This window comes from Pelodiscus sinensis, chromosome 10 (assembly GCF_052426305.1).
Source record: "Pelodiscus sinensis isolate ZL-2025 chromosome 10, ASM5242630v1, whole genome shotgun sequence".
Classification (NCBI taxonomy): Eukaryota; Metazoa; Chordata; order Testudines; family Trionychidae; genus Pelodiscus; species Pelodiscus sinensis.
The window spans coordinates 28,729,256-28,740,253 of NC_143061.1; the positions used below are offsets into that span (position 1 = coordinate 28,729,256).

Below are 10,998 nucleotides of genomic sequence, written 5' to 3' on the forward strand. Positions count from 1 at the left end.
TGGGCCTCACCACTCAGAACAGTGGTCTCCAACCTTTTTACACCCAAGATCACTTTTTAAATGACAGACCAAGCCAAGATCTACTGCCCCGCCCCTTCCTTGAAGCCCCGCCCTCACTATTCTCCTCCTCTCCATGACTTGCTATCCCCAGTCCTTATACTGCTGCTTTTCTTTTCAATTCTTCTGTAGGAAGAGATTTTTGGCCTGTCTAGGCTGGACCAAATGTCAGAAAACCCCCTTCTTTTGGAAGCCCCCTTATTCCTCATGGAAAGAAGAATATAGGGGTGACCGAAAGAGCATGTTTGCTCTTCTACTAAAAAAAGCAGAAGAACAAATGTATTCCTGGATGCAGAAGAGTGTTTCTGGGATATCTCCAGAATCCTGAAAAACTCCTGCAGTCTAGCCGTACCCTCGCTGGGTTGAGACAGGATGTATAGACTCTGGGGGGGGAATGAGGGATTTGGGTGTGGGAAGGGGTGAGAGGTGCAGGGTCTGGGAGGAAATCTGGATGCAGGAGGAGGTGGTGAAGGGGACGCTGGCTCAGGGAGGGGGCTCCAGGCTGGGCAGTGTTGGGGGACTAGGCAAGCCACAGGTTTGTGGATGTGAGGGTGCAGGACTTTGGGTTGGGATATGTGAGGGACTCAGGGCAGGGGATTCCAGTGTATGATAGGTTCAGATCTAGGGCCTGGGGAAGGGGGAGTGCAGGAGTGGTTGTGGCCAGATGGGGCTTGGCCCCAATTGGGGGTTTGTTGGCCAGGCTTCATTTTTAAATAAAATACTGTCAAACACAAAAAGTTTCGGCATTGTCTTTATTTATGAAAAGAGCAGGGAACCTGTCTTGAGTCAGGGGTCACTGACCCACAGAAAAATCAGTTGGGAACAGGGGACACAGTACTGGGGAAGGGTGCTAGTGGGTGCTGAGGCAGGGAACAGGGTGTTCCCCTTCCCCCTGCTGCAGAAACCTGCCCCCCAGCACCCTGCCCCCCGCTGAAGAAAACTGTTGCCCCCTATTCCCCTGCTCCCTGCTCCAGAAACCTGCCCCCCAGCACCCTGCTCCCCACTGAAGAAAACTGTTGCCCCCTGGCACCCTGTCGTCCCCCCCCACAGAGGAAGGAAGCCCCATCACGTGCCTCCGCTGGGCCTGACTCCCCCTCCCACCGAGCAGGGAAGCCTCCTCTGTTGCGCGCTCCCTCCGGGGCCGACCCCCCCTCCCACAGAGGAAGGAAGCCCCGTTGCACGCCTCTGCCAGACCTGACTCTCCCCCTCCCCCCCGTGGAATAGGGAAGCCCGCACACGTGACCCCTCGACCCCCCGCGGAGCAGGGAAGCCTCCATTGCGCACCCCCTCTGGGCCTGATTCCCCCCTCCCATAGAGAAGGGAAGTCCCAGTGCATGCCTCTGGGGACTTACCCAGTAAGTTCCCAGAACGCCAGGGATCTGGGGCAAGGAAGCAGCTAGCGCATTTCCGGAACCCCTGGAAGTGATGTGCAGCTGTAGGACTTCCGTCCACCTCGCAGGAAGCTGCCACTACCTCCATTGTTGCTCAAGGTAGGTAGTGGGGTTTCTTGGAGGAGGGAGGAAATGGGGGGCCCAGAATGCCTCATGATCGACTGGTCAAGGCCTCGGGATCGACCAGTCAATCACGATTGACTGGTTGGTGACTACGGACTTAGAAGGGACACAGAGAATCACAGGGTTGCCTGGGCCCTCGGGAGTTATCGAAGCCCAATCTCCCCTGCCCTCCCCCCACACACACTAGGAGCAACCCCAACTTACCCCATCCCCCTGGCAGGTCTTTGTGAAGGCAGGACCAAAAAAACCTCCCAGAGTGGAGGCTTCCACCACCCCACCACCCCTTCCCTAGGGAACCCCATTCCAGCAGTTCACCCCCCTCCTGGGACAATAGCATGAGAGCACTATACCTGCATGACCATGATTCCCATGCCAAACTGATTCCCAATGGATTGGTAGCTGTCTGGTGTGGCGGGCTTCCAGAGGGTGATGGTGATCCACTTCTGGAGGGGGATGGTGGGTTGCATGTGGGTGTCCCATTGCCGGAGGGCAGGGGCGAGCCACTCACACAGCTCCATGAAGGTGTCCTTCCACATGCAGAAATTCTGGAGCCACTGCTGCTCGTCCCACTGCTCCATGATGATCTGATCCCACCAATCAGAACTGGTGTCCAATTGCCAGAAGCAGGGGTGCACAGTGTGCAGGGGAGGGTGGGTGGGGTCGAGCTGCATGATCAGTGCCTGGAGAGAGGTGAGGAGGTGTCCTGCAAAGAGCTCGGGGTCCTGTTCCTGCAGGACTACGAGAGCAGCCCACAGAAACTGCACCAGTAGGTGCAGCATGCAACATAAGAGCTGTCGCCTGCTTGGAGATAGGTTTGGCTTCATGGCAGGAGTGCTGTGATGTCCACAAGGGCAACCAGAGCAGGCAGAGAAAAGGCTTTGCTGTCCCTCAATGAGGTAGACAAAGGAGAAGAGCCTGAGACACAACTGTACAAGGGCATCCCTTTAAGCATGAGCCTCAGATAGCCTTAGGTAGCAGCTACGGGAAGTGAGTGCTGTCCTGATGCCCTGCCTGAAGTGCTTCCGGGTGGCCTTAAATACGATTCAGCATCCATGAGTGTGGACGCTCTATTTCAAAATAGCTCAGTCCTATTTCGATGGGCATTAGCTGTGTAGACGCGCTATTTCAAGATAAGCTATTTGGAGTTTAGACGTGCCCATACTGAATATTGATGGTAGATCCTGTGTGGTGAAAGTGCTAATTTACATCAGTCAAGAATCTTTACTGAAATGTTCAAATGTGTCATATAGGAGATACAGACAGAAATCTCAGCTAATATTGTCCAAATGTACTTTATATTCAATGAATTACAATTTTCATGCTAAGGAATTATTCCGTTTACAGGTGAGAAGTGAGAAAGTCATGAAGTATGGGAACGTGCATATTAAAAGCAAAACATTAAGATTTCTGAAGTTTACTGACTGCATGGTTTATTATCAGACAGTTATTAAACAAATTTTGAGCTGTACCTTGACATGATTAGTTATTGGAGTAACTTGAACAACAGTGCATAGTTCTGCAGCACCTTAGAGGCTAACAAAACATATAGATGGAAATTTCATCTGAAGACGTGGGCTGTGCCCACAAAACCTCATGATACCATCTACATTTTTTTGTTAATCTTTAAGGTACTGCAGGCCTATTCGCTGTTTTTTAAATTTTTTCCAGTTACAGACTAACATGGCAACCCCTCTGAAACTACCTTATTGGAGTGTCACCTGAGGAATAATCCAATAAGAAAACCATCTCAGATCCCCAGCGCAGCACCCCAGTGCCTTATGGGTGCACAACTATCAAGAGCTAGATGTCATACCTAAACCAAGCAATTTTTACATACAATACTTCATCGTCTATGGAGTGCATTAAAGTGAAGTCTGGTTTGAGATTTGGACTCCTTTAGCCCGACTCAGGTATCAGATGATGCTTGGGCTTCAAAGCAAGATTCTCCATTTTCAGTTATTCAACAAATACCAACACAGAGATATATGATAAGTAAATTATAAAGCTATCAAGCCCATCCTAAGACATACCACTCCCCTGACGAGTTCAACCAAGAATTTTCAGACATTTCTTCTACAAAATAAATGGTCTGCAGCCTCAGAGTGTGAAACAAGAACAGACTAGAGGGCCCTGAGGTGAACGCTGTGTGGGGGACCAAGTGCCTCCATGTCACATGTGCCTAAGTTCAGTATGTGCATGTGTCAGCCAGAGCTCTTAAAAGGAACATCTCTGCCCTCACCTATGAACGCAGTTGAAACACTATTGCATATATCCTCTGCCCTTTGATAGACACCGTCAAGACATTCAATTTCCATTCGGTTAAAACAGACAAGTGCATATATTCTTCTGTCATGTGACCAGGCCCACCAATAGAGGGCAGGGGAAAGAGGGGGTAAAAGGGGCAGCAGGCCTGGAACCTGGCAATTCAAAGGGCCTGGGCCTCCTGGCTACACAGCTGGAGCCTTTGTCTCTTTAAATTGCCACTTGAATGCCATGCTATGCGCTCTGTGAGGCTCTGAGGGATGGGGGGGGGGTGTACTGAGGGCATGCTGTCTTGCCCTGGTCTTTCGGCTTGAATCCCTGCCTTTCTGGGAGCATGGAGCTGGGCCCTCCCCACCTCGTCTAGGAGCCCATGGAGACTATCGGCTCCCCTGCAACTGTTATAATTACAACCAGCTATTGAAGCCAGTGAGAATTTTGCCTGAATAAAGATAGTAAGATCAGGTTTATTATGCCGTTGGTAAGTAATGGCTTCATTTCATGTACTAGCCAACCCTAAATGAAGCTATCTACATAAAGCCTCAATATATAGCAGTAAAAGCTGTTCCATCAACCAGGGACCTTTATTCCTCAGGGTGTTTCTGTGTCAGAGTGCTTTGTCATCACCTCATTTGCTGTGGGTGTTATCCTTTTTAAGAGTTGTCTTACTTTAGTCATCAGCATTTCCCGAAAGTGATCACCCATGAGGAAATAAAAGACAGGATTAATGACACTATTTAAAAAGGCAATAGGCCGTGTTATAATATAAATGGCGTGGATGATGTTCTTTGTGCACTGGGTTTGATTCCAGGATTTCATTTGAGAGGCAATCCTCACATTGCGCATTATGTGGTATGGAGTAAAGAGGAGTAAAAAGATAACCAGTGCTATGATGACTAGAGAAAGAGGTTTCTCAAGTGGCTGAGCAGCTGTGAACTGCTCACTACGGTTCTTAAGAAAGCGAACCATCTTCAGGTAAAAAAAGCACATAACACACAGAGGGATTACAAACCCCAAAAACGTCAGGCACATACTATAGATCAAGTTCCTTTCTGCTTCTCGAGAACTTGCATAATCTCTACATTGGTTATCACTGACATCAGTTTTTATGAAGGTGAATATTGGCACCAGTTCAAGTGTAACCAGAATCCATACGGCAACAGATAAAACAACAGCTATCTTCTTTTTCTGTAGAAAATGATCTCTGAAGGGATATTGAATGAGCATATAACGATCAATGCTGATAAAGGTGAGAAAAAGGATGCTTGTGTATAGGTTTACATGCAGGAGGAACCTGTTGCTTCGGCACAAAACATCCCCATATGTCCACTCTCCTTTGCAGTAGCTTGTCACCAACATTGGAAGTGTACATAGAAATGCAAAGTCTGATAATGATAAGTTAAACAGGTAAATATTGCCACTTTTCCAAATTTTCAGGCAGAAGATGTAGCCAAAGACGACAATGCTATTTCCAATGATGCCAAAAATGAACTCAATAGTATACATGGTAGAAAGGTAATACTTTGACAGGGTGTTATTCATCTCCAGGCAATCATTTGTCTTATACCCATCCTGGAAAGTTAAAAACATAAAATCAATAAGAATAAAAATGACAATTACAGTGCTATTCTATTTTTTGATATCTCAACTGTGATAAATGTGGTTATTGCAACTTAATTTTCTTTTACACTATCTTTTCACTTCCATCTCTGCAAAAAAAAATGTCTTATAAACACAACCTTACTGTTTCAAGGTCTTGACATCAAAGAGATGTAAAAAACATAATGATCAAAAATACAGATGAAATTGTGAGAATACTTCCTTAGTAAGAAATGGAGCAAGGACTTTGGGATTGTGTATGAGATTTATTTTCCTGAGGGTCTCCCATAAGACAGAGCACAAAGCTGTGTGTCCATTATACTAACTGTCTAAACTAAAATCATTATGTTATACTTACACAGCACTGGGCAATAGAGAATGTGATAGGAGGAGGGAGAAAAAGCTGTCATAATAGCATTTTTGGGGGAAATCACCTCTTTCTGTGTCAGTGGGGCTTTACTCCTACATCTTACTCACTGCTTACTGTGGCAGAAATCCCATCATTTCCAGAGGGACCTTTGCCCAAGTAAGGAATGAAATTGTAGTATAGGATTGAGCCATTGGTAATGACTGTATTGGGAAGAAGTTTCAATTAGTCATGTTAGTTAGAAAAAGGAAACAATCTTGTTTACCAACCCATAAGAATGTGTACTGTTTATATGGTCATTGGAATAAGCTAATGTTCATCTTGTTTATCAGAATTACATAGACACAGCCTTATAAGAGTGATAATAGCATGAATTGCAGTTGACATTTGTGTCTCAGAAATTCTAAGGCAATTTTGAAGAAAAGGAGATTTCATTTCTTGCAATTTCATAGATCATAATATTAGTTTTCTATTTTTCACAATACAAGCCAATGCTAAACATATTAAATCCAAAGTTCACAATTGTTGGCAAAGTTAGGGTCAGATCTAAATCCCACTGAAGTCAATAAAAAGACATTAGCTAAATTCAAGTTTGGATAAAATTATCAGTTAAATATCAGTGGTAAAGTCTAAACTTTCATCAATTCACGATTTTTAGTGAACATTTTACAAGTAAATCTCAGCTCTATTCAGCTCTCTGTATGGTGTATTATTATAATTATAATTATTTATTTGTAAGATAGAATGCCCAGGGTCCTATTCTACTGAGTGCTGTGAAGTTGAGATGCAGTTACTGCCCCAAGGAACTTTCAGCATAGTATATTTTTCTGTATTTTAGCTAACAGGTAATGATTTGATTGCTGCAAGCTGAGAAAAGTGCTATATTAAAGGAATATACGCACACAATTTAGCTTATTTGCAAAGTTGTAAAAATACATTGTCCAGCACCCTTGTCTAGTGCAGGACTATCTATGAATAATTATGTTTACAATTTTAAGTTATTTTATGATATAAATTATCAAATTAGCTGGGATAATTGAGAACAACATTCACAATTTATTATGCCTTCTATTTGGCTATTTAAACCAACCATTTATTATCCTGCTATTGGATTTCAGAATAAAATACATCATGACAGGCTAACAAGAACTTTTGGAAGCCACTTGTTAAAATTCCAGAGATGACTGGGATACTTTGTCTCTGACGTAGTTCACGCACATCTCCCTTGAAATGTGTAAATTAGCCCTTGTCCTAAAAAATATTGCTTTGCATTTAAATTTCACCTAGTATCAACTGGGGCTGGGAGGGGGGAATAATTCCAGTGAAAGGCTGTTTCCATTTTCCTCAAATAACCAAGCTGATCTTTGTGCTATATCTTCACTGTATTCAGTGTGTTTTTCAGGAACAAATATAAACATCTCTACCAGAGTGGACTTAGTAGAATTTTGTTTACCGAGTTTTGCCTTCATAGGTTACAGTGATGTGAAATTCTGTTTAAATAGGGGAAGCACATTAATAGCGCACGCACACACACACCCTGGTTTGTGGTGCTTATTAGTGGCTAATGAGGTATTTTTTGTAGGAGCCCATTATTAAAATATTGGCAGCACAATCACTGACAACGTATAGTGAGAAAAAAAAATGTAAGAAAAACAGAAATGAGATTACAACTTATGTTCAATGAAGTTTCGATTAACATTTCCTAAGAATAGGAATCACATTTTCTCAAAATATATTGACATTCCTGTTTTAAATGTTTTGTATATTTATTGTTTACGTTGTCTAAAATATATAAAAATCTGTCACTAATCTATAGGGGCAGCTGATTATTGTAGCAAGAAAACTACTTTTAAGATTATGAGATAAAATAGTTGTATGAATCAAAGATGAATATACAACATATCATGTACTAATAGATACCTGTAAAAATGTTAGTTGACATCATCACAAGATACTGACTTTAATCACAGAAACCCCATATACCTGCTTTTAGCTAAGCCCTTGCAATTCAAATCATTGTGACCAAATTTAAACCTTTTAAAAAAATAAAAGTTTGAACAATGGGATTGCTGCACACCACATATGCTTTCAATGGAAAAAAGTGGTAAAATATTGAAAGCTCCATTGTTTCATGTACCTCCTGAAAACAGACTTATTGATCCCCTTCAGAGCAATATTCAGGGAAAAGGTAACTCAAAGGCAGAGTGAGGCACACCATTTAGTTGCTCCTATATGGCTAATCACATCTTTGAATGTTCACAAAGGGATAGTAATTCTAACATTTTGTCATAAGCCTGAAAGAGTAAATCACTAACAGTTTAAAAAGGCATGAAAGTCTAGCTCACTAAAGATTGTAACTTACCATTTTGTGGTAGACACTTGGTAGACACTCCTTTAACCATGACCCGATGAAAGTGTCTGGCTTATTAGAGTGCAACTTGAACACGTTGTCTCAGCTTATTTTGCATATCATGCAAAGGTGGTTAATTATTCAAGAGAATGGGGCACATTGTCTGAGCTTGATTTGCAGGAAGTCTCACGGAAGTGGGAAATATTGCGAAACTTACTCTGAGTCAACTAGAAAAATAAACTTGATCTTAGCCAAAAGGTAATTATTTTTTACACAGACCTAGACCAACTTGACTATATGTGCTGCAGAAAGTAGCCAAAAATCCTGCATTGTGGTTATTTATCATATTCACTTTTATATGGCTAGAGAATGCTGAAAACATCATTATAACAGATTTTGAATTTAGCAAACAGATGCTTAAAACTATTATTTCCTAATAATAAAGAAATATTCATCACAAGAGGATATGTATAGCCTTGTGGTTGAATTACAGGACTAGAAGTAAGGAAATCTGGGTTCTACTGCCATTTATCCTATTCACTGACCTTGGGCAAATCAACCAACTCTGGTGCCTCAGTTTCCCCATCAAAATAAGTAGAATGAGGCTTCCCTACTTCCTCAAGTGTTATGAGAATTAATTCACAAATGTTCATAATGTGCTTTGAGGTCCTCAGATGGAAGGAAAATTTAAGTCATTGTTTGTTTTATTGCCAAATTAATTTTAGTTTTCTAAGGACAAAGGAAACATTCAGCATGTTGATGGTTAAAATAAAATATAATGAACAGACTAATATAATCATATCATTAATGACCAACTAGACCCCCTATTAACTGTTTGTCTTAGCTTTTACAATTTACAAGAGCAGAAAATATTTTTATAATTCCAAAGCTTTTTATTTTGCACTCCAGTGCTACAGAACATAACTGGATGTATTTCCTGAATAAGCACAGATAGTCTGCTTCTGTAGACTCTCATAGCACCACTGAATCTATTAAGCCTGAGCTAATTCACACCAGTGAATAATTTACCCCTAAGTTTCAAAATATTCAGCTCATTTTTTCACTCTAAGATAATCTGGACCTGCTGATTTACATGACTAAATATTTTGCATGAGGTCTTCAGCTATGTGTCTTCAAGCTTCATTTTCATATGCCTAAGGAATTGTTGCACTCTGTTAATTTTATTTTCACACAAATTCAGTTTGCAAAACAAAAGTTTGGATTTTTTGCATGTGCAAAAATGTGGTCATGATAAACAGCTTGCAGCAAAAGATGTAAACACACAATAAAAATCTCTGGCAGAGTGCACACAGCTACAAGTCAGAAAATGGGCAGAACCACCTCCTTCTCTAGCCATTGTGTGTTAGGTAAGGCCAGTGCCTAAATCAGTTCCCACAAGAGGCAACTGAGGCTGTGTCTACACTTCCAATTGATCCACAAAACTTTTGTCATTTATGGGGGCTTAAATGACCCCTCTCTGAGGGTATGGCTACACTTGCACACTAGTTCAAACTAGGGATGCAAACATAGGAATTCGAAATAGTCAATGTATCCGGGATTTAAATATCCCATGCTTCATTAGCATAATCGCAGCCACACGCTATTCCGAACACCCAGCTGATTCGAAAGTGAAAGTGCGCTCTGGGCCGCGTTAGTTTGAATCAAACCCCTTGGTTCGAACTAACATTACTCCTCCACAAACAATGAGGAGTAATGTTAGTTCGAACCAAGGGCTTTGATTCAAACTAATGTGGCCCGGAGCGCACTTTCACTTTCGAATCAGCTGGAGTTTGAAATAGCACGTGGCCAAGATTATGCTAATGAAGTGTGGGATATTTAAATCCCAGCTTCATTGACTATTTTGAATGCCTACATTTGCATCTCTAGTTCGAATTAGGGTGCAAATGTAGATATACCCTGAGGCTACATCTAGACTGCAAGCCTCCTTCGAAAGAGGCTTTTTCGAAAGTATCTTTCGAAAAAGCCTCTTTCGAATAAGCGTGTCTAGACTACAATACGCAGATTGGAAAATCGATCCGCTTTTTCGAAAAAGAGCGACCTGACTGCTGGACGCTCTTTCGAAAGGAAAAGCCACCCGGAACCGCTTCTGCCACGGTATGGGGGCAGCATTTCCTTCCGAGTGCTTCTGCCTGCCCTTTGCAGAGACACGTGGTTAAAGGGACGCCCCTGAACACCCGTTGCTCTGCTCCTGCAGCTGCCTTTGCTGTCCCTCTGGGTATGTCTACACTACCCCCCTAGTTCGAACTAGGGGGGGTAATGTAGTCATATGGAGTTGCAAATGAAGCCCGGGATTTGAATTTCCCGGGCTTCATTTGCATAAAGCCGGCCGGCGCCATTTTTAAATGGCGGCTACATGTGGCACGGACTAGCTAGTCCTAATCCGAACTAGCTAGTCCGTGCCACGTATAGTCGCGCGGCACGGGGTCCGAAGTAGCCGTCATTTAAAAATGGCGCCGGCCGGCTTTATGCAAATGAAGCCCGGGAAATTCAAATCCCGGGCTTCATTTGCAACTCTGTATGACTACATTACCCCCCCTAGTTTGAACTGGGGAGGTAGTGTAGACATACCCTCTAGGAGGTAAGCAAGGCATTGCAGTGCTTGTTTGGAGTGCTCAGCTTCCGGGGACACCCCAGCAGGTTTTTTGTGTGGAGGTTTTTCTGTTTTAGACCCGTGTTTTCGGCATGGAGCCAGAGCTGCCCCTGGGCAGGCGATGGCCCCACGCCATCATACTGCAAGTGTTACTGCATCTGCATGACAAAGTCATGAGGCTACTTCCCCATCTGGACCCAGACCAGAGGTACGAAGGGATTGTCCGTCATGCAGCCCCACT

The 10,998-nt window shown here is 43.1% G+C and overlaps 1 protein-coding gene across 1 annotated transcript; it reads right to left on the reverse strand.

The window, feature by feature from the left end:
• Positions 1–2,266: 2,266 nt before the first annotated feature.
• On the reverse strand, positions 2,267–8,312 carry SUCNR1 (succinate receptor 1). Its single transcript, XM_006115976.5, has 2 exons — positions 8,159–8,312; positions 2,267–5,402 (listed from the first exon to the last, which is right to left on the reverse strand). The coding sequence occupies exons 1-2, from the start codon at positions 8,159–8,161 to the stop codon at positions 4,422–4,424; spliced, it is 984 nt and encodes a 327-aa protein (XP_006116038.3). The 5' UTR covers positions 8,162–8,312; the 3' UTR covers positions 2,267–4,421.
• Positions 8,313–10,998: the final 2,686 nt, after the last annotated feature.